Source organism: Thamnophis elegans, chromosome 3 (genome assembly GCF_009769535.1).
Source record: "Thamnophis elegans isolate rThaEle1 chromosome 3, rThaEle1.pri, whole genome shotgun sequence".
NCBI lineage: Eukaryota > Metazoa > Chordata > Lepidosauria > Squamata > Colubridae > Thamnophis > Thamnophis elegans.
In genome coordinates this window covers 150,902,950-150,921,935 of record NC_045543.1, presented here as the reverse complement: position 1 = coordinate 150,921,935, position 18,986 = coordinate 150,902,950, and the positions used below count along the sequence as shown (strand labels likewise).

Genomic DNA, 18,986 nt, shown 5'->3' with positions numbered 1-18,986 from the left:
GGAAATGGACTTTGTTTACAAAAGAATTTTAAATATGTAACAAGAAATAAAAACAAATGTTTGCAAAAAGGAAAAGGCCCATGTTCCCCAGCCTGGCACCGAGGCATCCTTTCCTCCTCTCGTCCTCCTTCCGGCCTTGGGGTCCCTTGGGAAGCCCCCACCCTCGACCGCCTGGTCCTCCCCTCTGTTTTGCTGATGGTTGTCTCTGCTTCTCCCCATGGCTTCCTCGCTTCCTGGAAGGACGAGTCCTCGGAGAGCCAGGCATCCCCGGATCCCCCCCCTCTGCTCTCGCCCACCCACCACAACCTGCCCCGGACGGAGCCAAGGACCTCTTCGTAGCAGACGATGGCCGGCCGGTGGGGACACGAGGAAGCCGCCCTCCGCAGCGCGCCAGGGAGGAGCCCCCCCACCCCCCCGGGCCTTGGGCTCGGATCATACAGCTAAGCCACCAAGCCAAAGATGCTTCCTTCGGCCGCCAAGCAGGACCCTCCAGCGTGTGGATGGGGCAGCTCTGACCGGGGGCCACACGGGGGCCACACGGGGGCCACACGGGGGCCACACGGAGCTGGGAGGTCTCCCCTCTTCTGAACTGTGAGCGGATGAGCCTCGGCCGAGCAAAACAAGGAAGTTGTGGGTAGCCCCCCCCCCTCCCAAGACCCTCTCTGGGGACCCCAAGACTTCCATGGTGGAGAGGGGGGGTCTTTTTCTGCCTGCACTGACACCATCGTCACCGAAAGATGGGGGCTGTTCCTGGACCAACCCCGACGTCCCCCCCCCCTCTTTGTAACGGAGTCCGTTCAGTTTATACACGAATTGGGGGTTTCTCTACTGCTCTTATTACCAGGGGTGGGTGGGGGTTTGGAGGGTGGGATCCACACTGGGTGGGTGGGGGTCTGTAACTAAGCCGAGACACCCCACCGATCCCCCGCCAGTTCACCCTACTCCCCCCCAAACCCCTGTTTTGTAACGCTCCCCTTCTCTCCTGCCCCAGACCCACTTCTGACCCCTCTCCTCTGTTGGGGTGCAGCATTTAAGACCGTTAAGCCCCCCCCCTACGCCCACCCAGCCCTCGAACGTTCGCTGTCTTTGGACTTTTTATAGATGTACATAAAGATTTTAAGACTCAACGTGCACACAAACACACAAACACACACACACCGGAAGGGGAGGGGAGCCCAGCAGAGAAGACGCTCATTAAATGTGACCATTTCATTACAACTGTGGGGGAAGCTCCCTCTTTCTGCTGCTTTCCATCTTAGCCGTCTGCGGGAAGAGGGGCTGTGGGGGGGGGGGAGAATTGTCCACAAAGGATAGGATTTGGGCACAAGGATGTTGCGGGCGGCCGTGTCAGCCGGGCTAAGTCAAAAAAGTCAAGATGGCGACAGCGGCAATGTGGTCACGATGCCATCTATTTTCCAGGAGCAACGCAGGTCTCCGATATTTTGGAAAAGAATGTGGGATATTTTTTTTCCTGCTTAAGCTACCCTGGAGCCATTGGGTGGAGATTTTATTGCACTTATGTTTTTTTAAAAAAATAATCTTTTTATTTGGCAAATCTTGCATCATTAATCAGTGCGTCATCTTACAACTTTTTGTGTCATCATATTTAACGTTTACTATCATTTTTAATACATTTTTATCTGTCCATTTACCTTTCCATTTCAATTACATTTCAATTCAGCTCCTTCCCTGCTTTCCTTCCCAATTTCTTTAACTTCATATCTCTTTTTGCCTCTATTCATTTTCTATCCAGCGATAGAATCTCCCCCATGTATTATAATACTCCGATTCTCCCTTCCCTTTCATTACCAATGTTAATCTGTTCATTTCTGCACAATCTAATATTTTGTTAATCACCTCTCCCTCTGAAGGGACTTTTTCCATTTTCCAATTTTGTGCAATTGCACTTATGTTTATGTGACCCAAAAACACACCCCCTTGCTGATGGGGGGCGCAGTCTTGCAGGGGGGTGTCTGCATCTCAGAGGGATGAAGGACAAGGGGGGCCTCCAGGCCTGTTTCTCAACCTGGCATTCGAGAATTGAACCTGGACTTGATCTGGAGAAAGCCGGTTCTCAGTTTCCGTCTCCTGCTGCTTCTGGATTCCGGATGTCACATTTGGCAGCTGGAAGCTGTTTCGGGAAAAGAGAATATTGGTGCCTCAGGGTTGGACTTGGTGCCCTCTGAGCTGATTGTTTTCTTGCAGACATTTTATTACCCAACCAGGTAACGTTAACAGTGCTGGGAGGGAGGGAGCTTTGCAGGCAGGAGGAAGGAGGAGGATGGGACAGAGAGGAGGAGGAGGAGGACTTGGTTTTGTCATCGTAGCTTGCTTGCTGCGACATTTCACGACCCAATTAGGGAACATCATCCGTGCCAGCAGGGAGAGGTGTAGAAGAGATATTTCTGAATAGCTTGTTAGCTTAAGCCAAGGCTTCACAATCTTGGCCACTTGAAGAGGGAGGAATATCCCCAGAATTCCCCAGGCAGCCAAGGAAGATTCTCAATGGATTCTTTGGGCTTTTCCCACAGCTGAGTTGATGCCCTTCCCAGCTTCCGTCCTTCGGTCCTTGACCGTTGGGGGGGGGGAAGCCCCTGGTCTGGACCCCTCTGGCCCCAGCCCCAATTACCCCTCACCTGCCTCCTCTGCTCCTCTTCCCAGGCCATGGAGCCCTCAACCTTCTCCAATGCAGGGGTGGGGAGGGGGGGGAAAGGTTTGGCAGATTTCACACACTTTGCAGACAGGAAAATATGTTTTAACAGATTAAGAGAGTTGGAAGGGACCTTATAGGTCATCTAGTCCAATCCCCTGCCCAAGCAGGAGACCCTGAGAGATGGCAGTCCAGTCTCTTCTTGAAAGCCTCCGGGGATGAAGCTCCCACAACTTCTGAAGGCAACTTCTGTTCCATGGGTTGATTGTTCTCATTGTCAGAAAATTCCTCCATATTTCCAGGTTGAATCTCTCCTTGGTCAGTTTCCATCCATTCTTCCTTCTCTGGCCTTCAAAGGTGCTTTGGAAAATAGCTTGACCCCCTAACTCCTCTCTGGGGCAGCCCCTTAAGTATTGGAAGGCTGCTCTCCTGTCCCCTCTGGTCCTTCTCTTCCCTAGACCAGCCATGCCCAGTTCTTGCAACCGTTCATGGTATGTTTAAGCCTCCAATCCCCTCATCATCCTGGCTGCTCTCCTCAGCACCCCAAAAGGTGATTCAAAGCTGCCATGATCTTAATGTGAGAATGGGACCCAGACATTTTCACGGGGACACCACATTAAAAAATTGCATGGGGCTAGGACCGTGATGGCAAATCTATGGCACCCATACCACAGGTGCCAGGCGGAGCCATATCTGCACGCACATGCAGGCCAGCTGGTTTTCGGGCTTCCAGAGGGCCAAGAAAGGCCATTCCCACCCCCCTTCCCAGGCTTCAGGAAAGCCTCCAGAGCCTGGGGAGGTGGAAATGGCCTCCCCCAACCCCCCCCCCCCCCGGAGAAAATACCAAGCCAAGTGTAGAGGCGAACAGTGCGATGTGCTTGGAGGGGAGCGTGTGTGCGTGTGCATGCATGCACATGTGGGGGCGCACTTTGCATTATGGGTGCCAGTGTGCTATCACACGCGCATTTTGACACCCAACAACGAAAAGGTCAGCTGTCCTTTGGCTAGGAGGATCTGACTCCAAGGGAGGGGCCCTTCCCCTTTGACCAACCTTATCTCCCCCTCACCAGAAGCCCCCAGTTCCTGCTCCTCCTCCTCCTCCCTCGTGCCCAAGGGTTTTCTCCAAGGACCTTGAGGCCTCACACAGGCTGCCTTTAAGGGCCCCGCTGATGGCTCAACCCTTCATTAATATTTCCTTCGCGCTGAAAACACCTGGGGATTAATGATGCGCTAATGGTCAATGCGTGTAAATCCCAGGAGCCCAAGGGATTGAGGGCACGAGGGACGGACGGACGGCGGGTCCTTGCAGAGACCAACCCAACGCTCCCGGGATTCGAACTCAGGCCAGATGGCAGTGGCTGCCCTCACTCACCCAAGCGGGTCTCGAAAGGGATGGGGGATGGGCCTGTTTCGTTTTAAATCGTTTACACTTATAATACAGGTAGTCCTCAACTTATGATGTTTGTTTAGTGGCAGTTCAGAGTTTCACTGCCATTGAAAAAAGTGATTTCGAGAGTTTTTCGCACAACCATTGCAGCGTGGTCGCGTGATCAAAATTGACAACTGACTCACATTTACGACGGTCGTAGTGCCCAAGGGTCACATGGGCCCCTTTTGCAACCTTCTGGCAAGCCAAGTCAAGGGGCGGAGACGGATTCACTTAACAACCACGTTACTGAACAGGGAAGCTTGTAAAATGGGGCAAAACTCACTTAAGGACTGTCTCGCTTAGCCGTAGAAATGTTGGGCTCCGTTGTGAGTTGAGGACTTTTCTGTCTCCACTTTGAAGCCCCAGAATAGCCGGAAGAGCCCGCAGTGTGCATGAAGGGGGGCCTGGGCAACTCTTTTAGACTTTCTTAAGCCTTATTTGTGCCACTGGAGGAAAAAACATCTTGCAAAAAAGGGTCCGTGTCTACAAAAAAATGAAGAGAAATGGGGGCACTCTGAGCATTTCCAGCTGAATTTGTGAACAATTCGTCCTGCATTTGCTGAGAAGAACCTTTGGGTCAAAGCAAGGAAAATGGAATTATTCTGGTGGCCTCAGTTGACCCCTTGGAGCTCTTCTAAGCTGTGCAGGTTTTCTCCAGGAGAACCTAGACCAGCATTTCTCAACCTCGGCCACTTTAAGAGGCATGGACTTCAAACTCCCAGAATTCCCCAACAGAACTGGCTGGGGGATTCTGGGAGTTGAAGTCCATGCCTCTTAAAGTGGCCGAGGTTGAGAAAACACTGGGCTAAGCAGGAAGGCCTTCAAAGACAAAGCAGCTGCCTCCAAGCCTGGAGAAGTTGCTTCCAAAGGAGTGGAGATGCCAAGAGGCATCCAAGACTTGAGAGAAGCAGCTGAACTTTGACTTGGAGGGGGGAGGGCTTCAGGCAGAGGGCCTCTCCTTGGTCCCAGAAGTGGCCACTGCCAAGCATGGACCCATAAGTCTTTTTCTAGGAACTTTGGAGGGAGTGAAATGGAGAGGAGAGATGAGTTGAGAGGAGATCCTGGCTTCAGAGGGAGAACTAGATGTTGAAGATGCAAAAGAAGAGCGGAAGAGGCCAGAGGTTACTTGAAGAAGCGCTAACTCTCTGCTTTGGAGGGCTGATGGTCAAATCCAGAGGTCTCCAAACTGGGCAACTATAAAACTTGTGGACTTCCAACAGCATGGCTGGCTGAGCAAGTCAGGACATGAAATCCACAAGTCTCGAAATTACGAAGTTTGGACACCCCTGGATTAGAAGGACCACCGGCAGGTGCCATGTGACCATTTCAACTCTAGAGACCATCAGTCTGTGCTAAGAGGAGGCGAATGAAGAAAGTAGACACCCAGCCCAAGTTTCCGAGGCCATTTGAAGGCCAACTTTGGTGGACCCAGGAGCTCAGATGCTTCCCCATGAAAAGGCCACTTTTGCCTGTTGGCCAATCTTCACCCTAACCTTGGAAGCCAGGAGGCAACTTTGGAGTCTCTCACCTGCCCACCAATAGCATGTGCCAAGAATTGGGGAGGGGGGACTTGTCCCTGCCCCCTCTGGTTTGGAGGCTAGCGGTGGGGATGAGCATTCGGTCCATGCGGACAACCAGGGGGTCTTCAGAGGGGGCTCCATCATTCCATAGCTCAGCCTTTTCCAAGGTGGCCCCCCCTGAGGGACCTCCTCCAGCCCATGGGGGGGGGCAGGGTTAAAAATGGAAACCCCCCCACCCCCCCGTGAAAAGCAAGGCTTCTCTGGGCAGGACCCCTCCCTTGGAAAGAAGCAATGCAGGTGGTCCTCAGCTTACAATGCTTCATTTAGCGACCAAAGTTATAACGGCCCTGAAAAAAGTGAAAGATTTTCACACTTATGACCGTTGCCACATCCCTGTAGTCACACGGTTTGCATTTGGCTGCTTGCCAACTGGTTCGTACTTATGACGGTCCCAGGGTCCCTTTTCTGACAAGCCAAGCCCATGCAGAAGCCAGATTCACTTAATGACCGTGTAACTCACTTAACAACTTCAGGGAGTCACTTCACAACCAAGAAAGGTCATAAAATGAGGCAAAACTCACTTATCCTGTCTCGCTTAGCAACAGAAACTTGGGGCTCCGTGGTGATCGCAGGTTCTCCTAACTTCTGGGGACGGGGCGGGGGGGAGGCTGCCCTTGGAAAGGGAGGCTGGAGTGGATTCCGCCCGGGAGAAGCGGCCGAAATCCCAGCTTGGTGCTGGGTGGGAGTTTTATTGAAACCGGGCGAGGCCCCCAGCGACTCTCTTGTTGGGCAGCTGCGAAAGTGGCTGTTTTCATCAAAACACCAGCTGTGCCGTTACGCAAAATTCCCTGTTTGTGGATTTGGGAAATAAGGAAAACCCACTTATTTGTGCCCGAGAGGGAGTGGCAGGACATCAGTTGGCAAAGAAAACCCTCCGTGGGCAAAAGTCCTGGCCAGATGCAAGGGGAGGCGGGACCCCCAACACACACACACACACACACACACAATGGCAGTGAGCCAGCAACAGCTGTTTTTGTCAACTTTTCAGAAGGCCTGTGTTAGGACTCACTCCAGTGGCCGTCTCTCTCTCCTGCATTGTGGAACACACACACACACACAGGTTGTTCTTGGAGGCCCAGGACTGGCACTGCTAATGAGAGTAGAGTAGATGATCCTCAGATCCTCCCCCTCCAAGGAACATCAGGAAGAGAGGAGGTTGGGGGGGAGAGAAAGGCACAACAGAATAGCAGAGTTGGAAGGGACCTTGGAGGTCTTCTAGTCCAACCCCCTGCTCAGGCAGGAAACCCTACACCACTTCAGACAAATGGTTGTCCAACCTCTTCTTAAAGACTTCCAGTGTTGGGGCATTCACAACTTCTGGAGGCAACTTCTGTCCCACTGATTCATTGTTCTCACTGTCAGGAAATTCCTCCTCAGTTCTAAGTTGCTTCTCTCCTTGATCAGCTTCCACCCATTGCTTCTTGTCCTGCCTTCAGGGGCTTCAGAGAATATTGCAAAGGGGAACAGGAGTTTTTGGGTGCTTTACATTTAAAAGCAACTTGTTTCACGTGAGACGATGGAAGCGCGAAGAGATAATCCTGAACGTTTTATATTCAGATCCTCCCTGGACTCTCCTGCTGAAACCTCAAGGGCTGGAGTCCAAGTGGCTGTCCTTCCAGAGGCGGTCAGAAGGTGGCAGCAGACTTCCAGGCCCAGATGTGGAGGGGCCTTTTTCTGCACATATGTGCAGGAGGAACATTTACCTTTATCTTTAAGGGACCTTGGAGGTCTTCTAGCCCAACCCCCGCCTCAAGCAGGAGATCCTCTACCATTCAGACAAATGCCCAATAGGTTAGGTTTAGGTTATACGTTTATTTCATTTCTATGCCGCCCTATTCCCGGAGGGACTCAGGGCAGCTAAAAAACCCCGGGGGGGGGGGGTAGTACAGACAAGGCAACACAACAAGCAGATACAGAGAAATGTTTTAAAAAAACAATCAACAGCCACACAATTCGAGCGGGGACAGGAACTCGTCAGCCCCAGGCCTGTCGGAACAGCCAGGTTTTAACGGCTTTACTGAAAGCCTGAAGGGAGGTGAGAGTCCGAATCTCCACGGGGAGTTCGTTCCAAAGGGCCGGAGCAGCCACAGAGAAGGCCCTCCCCCGGGTAGTTGCCAGGTGGCATTGGCTGGTGGACGGAACCCGGAGGAGGCCGACCCGGTGTGATCTAATGGGTCTTTGGGAGGTAATTGGCAGCAGGCGGTCTCTCAAGTACCCAGGTCCAATACCATGAAGGGCTTTATAAGTTACGACTAGCACCTTGAAGCGTATCCGGAGACCAATCGGTAACCAGTGCAGCTCGCGGAGGATAGGTGTAACGTGGGTGTACCAAGGTGTACCCACAATCGCTCGCGCAGCTGCATTCTGGACAAGCTGAAGTCTCCGAATGCTCTTCAAGGGCAGCCCCATGTAGAGGGCATTGCAGTAGTCCAGTCTTGAGGTCACAAGGGCATGAGTGACTGTTGTGAGAGCCTCCCGGTTCAGGTAGGGACGCAATTGGTGCACCAGGCGAACCTGGGCAAATGCCCCCCTGGTCACAGCCGACAAATGATGTTCTAAGGTCAGCTGTGGATCCAGGAGGACTCCCAAATTGCAAACCCTGTCTGAGGGGCATAGAATTTCACCCCCCAGCCTGAGAGATGGAATACATAGCTAATTATTGGGAGGGAAACGGACAAGCCATTCGGTCTTGTCCGGATTGAGTGCAAGCTTTTTTACCCCCATCCAGACCCTAACAGCCTCCAGGCACTGACACATCATGTCAACTGCTTCACTGAGTTGGCACGGGGCAGACAGATACAACTGTGTATCGTCCGCATACTGGTGGTATTTTATCTCGTGCCGTCGAATGATCTCAACCAACGGCTTCATGTAGATGTTAAACAGGAGGGGGGACAGGACCGAACCCTGCGACACCCCATATTTCAGAGGCCTAGGGGTCGACCTCTGCCCCCCAACCAACACTGACTGCGACCTGTCTGAGAGGTAGGAGGAGAACCACTGAAGAACGGTGCCTCCCACCCCGACCTCCCGTAACCGCCGCAGAAGGATACCATGGTCGATGGTATCGAAGGCCGCTGAGAGGTCAAGGAGCACTAGGACGGAGGAATGACCCCCATCCCTGGCTCTCCAGAGATCATCGGTCAGTGCGACCAAAGTAGTTTCCGTGCTGTAGCCAGGCCTGAATCCAGACTGAAAGGGATCTACATAATTGGTTTCATCCAAGGACCGTCAGAGCTGAAAGGCCACCACTTTCTCAACAACCTTCCCAACGAAGGGAAGGTTGGAGACTGGACGGTAGTTATTCAAGATGGCTGGATCTAGAGATGGCTTCTTCAGGAGGGGTCTCACCACCGCTGTCTTTAATAGAGGGGGAAAGAAGCCCTCCCGAAGGGAGATGTTCACTATCGCCTGGATCCAGCCCCGTGTCACCTCCCTGCTGTTCGCAACCAGCCAGGAGGGGCACGGGTCCAGCGCACATGTGGAGGCACTCACTGCTCCCATGGCCTTGTCCACTTCCTCAGGAGTAACAAGTTGAAAATCAATCCAAAGATGTCGCTCAAGACCCTCCCCCGGTACCTCGGCTGGCTCTGCGCAATTGGAGTCCAAGTCCGTCCGAAGCCGAGCAACTTTGTCCGCGAGGAATTGGACGAATTCCTCAGCTCTACCTCGCAAAGGATTGCCCGTATCCTTCCCATTCAGGAGGGAGTGGGTTATCCTGAACAAGGCGGTTGGGTGCGACTCAGCGGACGCAATCAGAGCGGCAATATGTGTGTTCTTAGCAGTCTGAATTGCCAGAAGGTACGGTCTGATGCAGGCTTTTAACAGTGCTTGGTCTGACTTGGATTTACTGGACCTCCAGCAGTGCTCTAGGCGTCTCTTTTGGCGTTTCATCTCCCGGAGGTGCTCAGTAAACCAAGGAGCCTTCCTGGATCCACTGCCTTGGATTGGCCGTAAAGGCGCAACCCGGTGGAGAGCCTCCGACGCTGCTGAGTTCCAAGCAGCAACTAAGGTCTCCGCCAGACTGTGGGCGAGAGTATCAGGCACAACACCAAGCGCCGTCTGAAAACCCTGAGGATCCGTAAGGCGCCTGGGGTGGAACCACCTAATCGGTTCCTCCTCCCTACAGTGGGGGATTGGCCTCCGAAAGTTGAGCCTCAGTAGGAAGTGGTCCGACCATGACAGGGGCAAGATCTTATTACCCCTCAAACCAAGATCACAACTCCACTGCTCCGAGAGGAATACGAGGTCGAGCGTGTGACTTGCTAAGTGAGTCGGGTCCCAAATTACTTGAGTCAAGCCCATGGCTGTCATGGAAGCCATGAACTCCTGCGCTCCGTCAGAGTGCTCGCCGAGCGAAGGCAGGTTGAAGTCCCCCAGCACCATAAGCCTAGGGAACTCAACTGCCCTCTCGGCTACTGACTCGAGAAGCGAGGGGAGAGCTGTTGTCATGCTGTTGGGAGGCAGGTACGTTAACAACAAGTCCACTTGACCCGCAAGGTCCAACTTCACCAGCAAGGGCTCCCACCCGACAAGCTCCGGAGCAGGGATCCTACGAGGAACTAAGGACTCCCGGATAACAATGGCCACTCCTCCACCCCTTCCCTGGGGTCGTGGTTGGTGAAGCACCTGAAAACCCTCTGGGCACATTTCAGTGAGGGGGACTCCTCCCTCCGGGCCCAGCCAGGTTTCAGTAATACATGCCAGGTCTGCCCTCTTGTCTAAAATTAGGTCCTGGACGAGGGGAGCCTTGTGAACCACAGACCTGGCATTTAGCAACAACAGCCTGAGACCAGGGTCCTGACTACTCCCGCCATCTGGCCTTGGAGTGGAACTCACAGGCCAGAAGGAGGGATCTCTGTGACTTAGGGAACCCTCCTTCCTCGGTAATGGCTCGCCCTAAAGTTCCTGCCATATCTGCCCCTCCCCATTATGACGCTAATGTTCCGGCCCACTCCTGCGTCTGTGGTCCCTCCACCCTCTCCCCTGGCTACCGGATTCACCGGCAGGCCCTTCGACACACACATCTGAGGACGGGATTAAGCCTGGGCCCCCCTGACACTTCTGCAAAGCACTCAGTGCAGGAGGTACCCGGCTGTGATCCCGGCCTACACACACATACACACACATACAATCAGTCAATCCCCACCAATCTCTTCTTAAAAGCCTCCAGTGAAGGAGCGCCCACCACTTCTGAAGGCAAGTTGCTCCACTGATTAATTAACAGAATAACTAAGTTGGAAGGGACCTCGTAGGTCTTCCAGTCCAACCCTCTCCTCATGCAGGGGACCCCACACCATCCTGGGCAAATGGTTGTCCAACCTCTTCTTGAAAACCTCCAGGGAGAAGCCTTCACCTCCAGAGCAAATAAAGATGGAGAAAATCCCACTGATTGGGATCTCAGCCGGATCACAGGCGCCGATGAGGCTTTGCAGCCTGAATGGATGGCTGCATTTCAAAGAAGAGAAAGGTCATTTATCTTCTGTCATCCTTGGAAGGGGGGGGGAGATGTTATTATGGCTCTTTTATAATTTTACAGCCTTATTATCCACATTTTTACTCCGATCTTTAAACAAGAAGCCTTAAAGGCAATTTACAACAAGATCAATAAGACATTAGGAAACTGTTAAACAATAAAAACACAAGATAAACAACACTTTCAAATATGAAGTGATGACAGCGGATCACAGCCCTAGTTTGTTCTTTTTTTATTTCACGGAAGAGAGGATACAATCCATCAATAATAATAATAAAAAGCCTTTTGAATATATTACTTACGGTAATAGCAGGAAAAATAGGACACTGCTGTCATTTGGGAGCCGGGCAGCAGGGGGCAGCACGAGCCACGTGTCCAAGGCAGTCCTTGGAATCCAGCATTCCTTTTGCTAAGCCTGGCAGTTATTATTAAGCCCCATTTTACAACCTTTCTTGCCACCGTTGTTAAGTGAATCAGGCTCCCCCATTGACTTAGCTTGTCAAAAGGTCGCTGAACAGAGACAGAGATGAGAGAGAAAGAGATGAAAAGAGAGAGGTAATGATAATAGAGAGATGATGATGATGATGATGATGATGATGATGATGATGATGATAGAAAGAGATGAGAGGGGGAAGAAAAAGAGGGAGAGTGTACAGAGATGGTAGACAAAGAGAGAGATAATGATGATAATAGAGATGATTGCAAGAAAGAGGGAGAGATGGTAGGAAGATAGAAAGAAAGAGGGATGGGAGATGAAAGAAAAGAAAGATGGTAGAGATGATATATAATAAATGCAATGAGGGAAAGGGATAGATGAGTGAGAAAGAGATGAAGTGACAGTGAAAGAGAGAAGAGTGATAATAGAGAGAGAGAGATGGTTGAGAGAAAAGAGGGGGAAGAGAAATGATAGAGAGGTAGACTATAATAGAGAGAGAGGGATGAGGGACAGAGAGAAGTGAGAGAGAGAGATGAGAGAGAGACTGAGAAAGAGATGTAATAGTGATGATAACAAAGGGACAGAGATGAGAAGGAGAGAGAGAGAGAGAGAGAGATATGGCCTTCCTCCCATTTATGGCCTCCCCCCATAACTCATGCTCTGATCCGGACATTCCGCATGTCATCAAATGGTAGGAAATGGGCTGGAAACAAACAGGTCACCAGCTTGAAATAGCTTCTTGGGGCCTGAAGCAGCTTCCCAAAATCCCCCCTTTCTGCTCCTGAGCCCAGAGAGGGCATTTGGGGGGGAGGAGCAGGGCGGACTCACTTGGCCACATCTCCTTCCTCTCCAGGAAGATCAAGTCTCACTTTCCAAGTCTGGCAGTTCCCAGAAAATTATTTTGCACCACAGGATGTAAGCAAAGGCAGAATTAACAGCATAATAGCAGAACAAGAGAGTTGGAAGGGACCTTGGAGGTCTTCTAGTCCAGAGGTGGGATTCAGCAAGTTCTGACCCATTCTGGAGAATTAGTAGCAGAAATTTTGAGTAGTTCCGAGAACCGGCAACTACCACCTCTGGCTGGCTGGCCTCGCCCCCTTCTATTCTCTGCCTCCCGAGTCCCAGCTGATCGGGAGGGAATGGGGCTTTTGCAGTTACCTTCCCCTGCCACGCCCAACAAGCCGCGCCCACAGAACCGGTAGTAAAAATAATTGAATCCCACCACTGGTTACAATCAGGAGGGAGCCCACCCTTTGCGGTCGTAACTTGTGATTTTGCAAACTTTTTGCAACAGCCATTAAGCAAATGACACAGTTATTAAGTGAAGCACTGCTTTCCTATGGTTGCTGCTTTGCCAAAGGAGTAAATATGACAATGCATAAAATGCGCTAACGCCCGCCGGACATGGCAAATGGCTGTGGGTGCAACTCGGTTGCCAAGTGCCAGAAGTGTTGCCACATGCCTGTTCAGGGGGGACTGTTCTGGCCCCCCTCTCCGCTCGCTCACAAATGACAGTCAGACAGAACTTCAAAGGAAATATCTTTATCAGTCCTGGCTCAAGCTGGCTGTGAGCCCAAAATAAACATAGATAAAGTCTCTGGCAAAAAGGTTACGCAGCAAAATGCAAAAACAAAACTCTTACAGCAAACCAGGTTTTCAGGAAGCAAAATCACTTATCCAAGTGTCCCTTTGAATCAGGCTTACAGAAAGCAAATCACTTATCCAAGTGCCTCTCACGAACAATGAACAACGACCGATGAACGACGAACCACGAATGAACGTTGACTTCTGCAACTAAGGCATGGCACCATCTGTCTTTTATCTCCAGAAGACGACACTAACGAGCAACAGCTGCTCATTATTCCTGCACCCCCGACTCAACTCACAGCAAACTTCTGTTGAGTCACAACAGGGGACTGTCAGAACTTCAACACTGGATCAGAAGTTCCCCCAGGAACCTCTGTCAAATCTTCTAACAGCACTAAGCAACCGGTTGTAAGTCGAGAGCTACTTGTAGAGAAGGCCCAGAGAACCTTCAGCATCCGGATGGTCTTTATGATGCGGCCGGCTGAAAGTCTTCAGGACATCTAGCTCAGTGTTTCTCAACCTTGGCAACTTGAAGATGTCTGGACTTCAATTCCCAGAATTCCCCAGCCAGCGAATGCTGGCTGGGGAATTCTGGGAGTTGAAGTCCAGACATCTTCAAGTTGCCAAGGTTGAAAAACACTGAGCTAGCTGCTGGTGATGAAGCAGGGGGAAAATATCCTTGGAAAACTTTCTTCTCCATCGCTGGAGGTTTTTAAGAAGGGACTAGGCAGCTATTTGGCTGAAATGGTAGAGGGTCTCCTCCTGCCAGACCGGGGGGAGGACTAGAAGACCTCCAAGGTCCCTTCCAATTCTATTATTCTCTTTTCTGAAGGCAGATTCATAGGGATGTAAGGAGCAGGAACGTGAGGAAACCCAACCCAGCGAAAGGTGAAATGAAATTATCGCAAATTGATGTCGGATCAGCAAATTGAATCACCTACAATTGAGCGAATGGGGATGGCAGACGGGATGGGAGACGTCCAGACGGACGTTCCCACTGTTTATTACTCAGGACATAAAAGGCAACGACAGAGCAGCCCCTACAGCGCGGAAGGGCGTAGCAAGAGCCGTCCTTGAGCACCAGGCAACCAGGCTAACTAATATTGATCAGATTTTGGAGACAACCTTTTAATGCGAGGATCCTTCAAGTTTACGGTTCAACCACGGAGGCAGAAGGAGGGGAGGTCGACCGAGGTCGGCTCAAAAGCAACAGGACTGGCAAGCAAGGGGGGGCAGCCCCCTCCCTGGAACGCCAAGGTGGAAATATTTAAAAAAATGTTAATGTTAAAATGGAAAATATTAAAATGTTAATATTAATACAAATTAATTTTTATTTAATTAAAAAAATTTGCCAATCCGCAGTTGCAATGAACGGACTAGGAAATGGAAACGAACTTGTCAATTCGGTCGTCTCTTTATTACCAGCCCAACCTCCAAGCAGCTCCATCCAGGGGCATCCAAGGTGGCGCAGTGGTTAGAGTGCAGTACCACAGGCCACTTCAGCTGACTGTTATCTGCAGTTCGGCTGTTCAAATCTCACCGGCTCAAGGTTGACTCAGCCTTCCATCCTTCCGAGGTGGGTAAAATGAGGACCCGGATTGTTGTTGGGGGCGATATGCTGACTCTGTAAACCGCTTAGAGAGGGCTGGAAGCCCTATGAAGTGGTATATAAGTCTAACTGCTATTGCTATTGCTATCTGCAGGTGGAGGACAGGCACAATGGGCCCCAACATTCCCGTTGCTATATAAGACAGTTGTTAAGAGAGTTTGCCCCATTTTACAACCTTTCTTGCCATTGTTGTAAAGTGAGTCACTTCAGTTATTAAGTTAATAACATGGTTGTTAAGTGAATCTGGCTTCCTCATCGTCTTTGCTGGTCAGAAGGTCCCAAAAAGGGATCATGTGACTCTGAGACTGTGCAACCGTCCTAAGTACATGCCAGTTGCCAAGCGTCTGAATTTCAATCACGTGACCATGGAGGATGATGCAATGGTCCTATGGGGAAAAAATCTCTCCTTTTTCGTCTTCTTCCCCTTCCTCCTCTATTCCTCCTCCTTGTCCTCCTCCTCTCCTCCTGCTTCTTTTTCTCCTTCTCCTTCTCCTTCTCCTTCTCCTCCTCCTCTCCTCCTCTATCCTCCTCCTTCTTCTCCTTCTCCTCTCCTCCATCCTCCTCCTTTTCTCCTACTTCTTTTTCTCCTTCTCCTCCTCCTCCTCCTCTCCTCCTCTCTCCTCCTCCGCCTCTTCCTTCTCCTTTCCTCCATCCTCCTCCTTCTTCTCCTCCTCCTCCTCTCCTCCTTCTTGTCCTTCTCCTCCTCTATCCTTCTCCTCTTCCTCCTCCTCTTCCTCCTCCTTCTCTTTTTCCTCTCCTCCATCCTCCTCCTTTTCTCCTACTTCTTTTTCTCCTCCTCCTCTCCTCCTCCTCCTCTTCCTTCTCCTTTCCTCCATCCTCCTCCTTCTCCTCCTCCTCCTTTCCTCCTTCTTCTCCTTCTCCTCCTTCTCCTCCTCTATCCTTCTCTTCTTCCTCCTCCTCCTCCTTCTTCCCCCCTCCTCTTCCTCCTCCTCCTCTCCCTCCTCCTTCTCTTCTTCCTCCTCCTCCTCCTTCTTCCCCCCTCCTCTTCCTCCTCCTCCTCTTCCTCCTTCTTCTCCTTCTCCTCCTCTATCCTCCTCTATCCTTCTCCTTCTCCTTCTGCCATATCCATTCTCGGATGTCAGCGATCATGTTGGTGATTCTATTTTTATCAACAGCCGCACACACAAAAATGCTGCCGAGTTTTGTCCAAACTGGTCCCTTAAATTTTGAGGTCCTGATGTTCTTTTTCTGCCTTCGCTGAAATATTCTCACTTTTGATTTTTGATAGTGTTGATGGTTTTCCCCGGCTTTCCCAGTCGGCTTATCCCCTCCTCCTCCTCCTCCTCTCTGATTTTGCCAATCAAAAAACCGTCAATAAGTCACTTTTTTCAGCGCTGCTTTAACTTTGACCGGCCACTAAGTGAATCGTCGTACTTGTCAGTAAGTCTGCTGAATGTGTGTGGAGAGCAGCTGGATGGAACAAGATGAAAGAGGTTGCAAAACTGAAGGGGGAAACATCCATCATCTCTGCTCGGTTGCTGAATCTCTTTTGAACTGCAAAAGTCCTACAAGCTGCACTAATAAAAGCCAAGGAGCAGAATGGAAAAAAAGGGGAAACTGAAATAAATATAAAGGAAACCAGACCGAGACGAAGACAGCCGGCCTCGGAATTGGCAATGGAGACGCTGGAATGATGGGACGGCTTTTTCCTCTCAAGACCCAGGAAGAGGATTCCGCCTCTCGGGTAGTCCAGCCCAAAGGCCTTGGACAAGATACTCAAACGCTCTGCTGAGTTTGTATCCACAAAGATCAGAAGAATAGAATAGAATAGAAAAGAATAGAAGAGTTGGAAGGGAGCTTAGAGGTCCTCTAGTCCAACCCCCTGTCTAGGCAGGAAACTCTACACCATTTCAGACAAATGGTTATCCAACATCTTCTAAAGGACTTCCAGTGTAGCATTCACAACTTCTGGAGGCAATTTCTGTTCCACTGATTAGTTGTTCTGTCAGGAAATTCCTCCTTAGTTCTAAGTAGCTTCTCTCCTTGATTAGTTTCCACCCATTGCTTCTTGTTCTACCCTCAGGTGCCTTGGAGAATAGTTTGACTCCCTCTTCTTTGTGGCAACCCCTGAGAGATTGGAAGACTGCTATCATGTCTCCCTGGTCCTTCTTTTCATTACACTAGACATCCCCAGTTCCTGCAACCGTTCCTCATATGTTTTAGCCTCCAGTCCCCTAATCCTCTTGGTTGCTCTTCTCTGCACTCTTTCTAGAGTCTCCACATCTTTTCTACATCGTGGTGACCAAAACTGAGTGCAGTATTCCAACTGTGGCCTTACCAAGGCCTTATAAAGTGATATTAACGCTTCACCTGATCTTGATTCTCTCCTTCTGTTTATGCAGCCTAGAACTGTGTTGGCTTTTTTGGCAGCTGCTGCACACGGATGGCTCATATTTAAACAGTTCTCCACTAGGATTCCAAGATCCCTCTCACAGTTAGGACTATTGAGCAAGGTACCACCTATACTGTACCTGTGCATTTCGTTTTTCCTGACTAAATGTAGAACCTTACTCTTTCCACCATTGAATTTCATTTTATTAGATAGTGCCCAATGTTCAAGTTTGTCAAGATCCTTCTGTATCTTTAGCTTAGAAGAAGCGAGATAGGACTGATGCGCTTGTACTCGGTGTTGGAGGAGACTCCTGAGGATACCAAAGACCACCAAGAAAATAAACCATGGACTGCATTGGCTGCCCATTTGCCCAATTCAAGAGGCCTTGAATTGTCACCTTGAAAGCCCTTCCTGGCTGGGGGCCAGGTGATCTGAGGGCCGTCTTCGTTTTTGCTGGCAGAAGCACCGTGGGCCAGTCCTTCGCTGTTCCCAGGGTGGCCCCACAGGCCAGATCTAAGCACTCTGTGGCCTTGAGTTGCCCTGTGCGAGTCAGAGGCAATATAAATTTTCTAAATAAAAATAAAGGGATCGTTGAATGAATCAATTCCTGAATTCTCACGGCCAGGATCAAATTATCGTACTTTGGACATCTGAGACCCAGAAGCTCTCTGGAGAAGGCTCTGCGGCTGAGGAAGGTGGGAGGAGAGAGGAGGAGAGGGCCACCACCAGCCACACGGAGGGGCTCAGTTACAGTGGTGAGGACAGTGTTCAGAAGACCTGAAGGTCCAGGTTGGGGAGAGGTTGATCCAGAGAAGGTCTATCCATGTGGTCAATAAAAGTTGACAATGTGCCAACTTGGTGGCCTCTACCAGTGACGGCCCTCCTTTTATCCACCGAGAGCCCAAACTGCATGCGCGCATGCCCAAACGGAAAGGTGCATGCGAGTGCATGCGCAGACATGCACACATGCACAGCAGAGATCCAAAGACCAGCTGACCGGTGGGATCCCAACACCGGCAGTGGGGAAAGAGGTGAGATCTTCTTCTTTCGTGAGCTTCTGTTTCGTCCTTTGCAGGGAAAGTGAAGTCCCACGGAGATCTCACCTGGGGCGACGGGGCGTGTGCCAGCAGAGAGGGCAGAGCCCTCTCTGCTGGCACACGCCCCGTCACCCCAGGTGAGATCTCCGTGGGGCTTCACTTCCCCTGCATAGGTTCACCATCACGGACCTCTACCATTCCAGAGCAGTGACTGTCAAATCTCTTCTGGAAGACCCCCCAGTGATGGAGCACCACAACTCTTGGAGGGAAGCCTTCCCAGGGGTTGATCCTTCTGACTACCAGGACGTTCCTCCTTGGTTCTAGGTTGGTCCTTGAAGAGTTTCCACCCATTCCTTCTTCTCCTGCCTTCGGGGGGCTTTGGAGAATAGGTTGACACCCCCCCCCCTTCTCCAGGGCAGCCCCTCTGATGCTGGAAGTAGGAGGAAAAGGCCATTCGCACCTCTCCTGCCTCACCTGCCCAGCCTGGAAGTGACACCTGTTTTTCTCACCCAGAAACCTTCTCGGGTGTCTTTGCGCTCTCCCCGTAGCCCCCACCCCCTTTCCCTCTCCCCCTCCCCTTTTGTTCTCTCTCTCCCTGCTTCTTCCACTTGTTGGGAGCCTCTTCCTGCTCCTCCGGCTGACAATTTTACAAGAGGCAGCCGGGCTCTGCCCGAGATCAATGCAGCAAGAAAAATAGCAGCACATTTTATCCTCCGGTTTATGGGCCTTTAAATAGAAATTAAAGCAACCAGCAGCAATGCAGAGGCTTCGCTTTGCAGGGCCTGGACGTCAGCTGATCTGGGAAGCTGAAGGGCACGAGAGAGGGGGG

General features: G+C 51.0%; 1 protein-coding gene across 2 annotated transcripts in view; it reads left to right on the top strand.

The window, feature by feature from the left end:
* The window catches only part of CNTFR (ciliary neurotrophic factor receptor), a 323,080-nt gene extending 322,218 nt beyond the window's left edge, over positions 1 to 862 (top strand). For both annotated transcript variants that reach the window (XM_032212452.1, XM_032212454.1), the window contains exon 10: positions 241 to 862. In XM_032212452.1, coding sequence (XP_032068343.1) covers position 241 — 1 coding nt within the window. In that variant the 3' untranslated portion in view covers positions 242 to 862. The remainder of the gene's footprint in view (positions 1 to 240) is intronic.
* Positions 863 to 18,986: the final 18,124 nt, after the last annotated feature.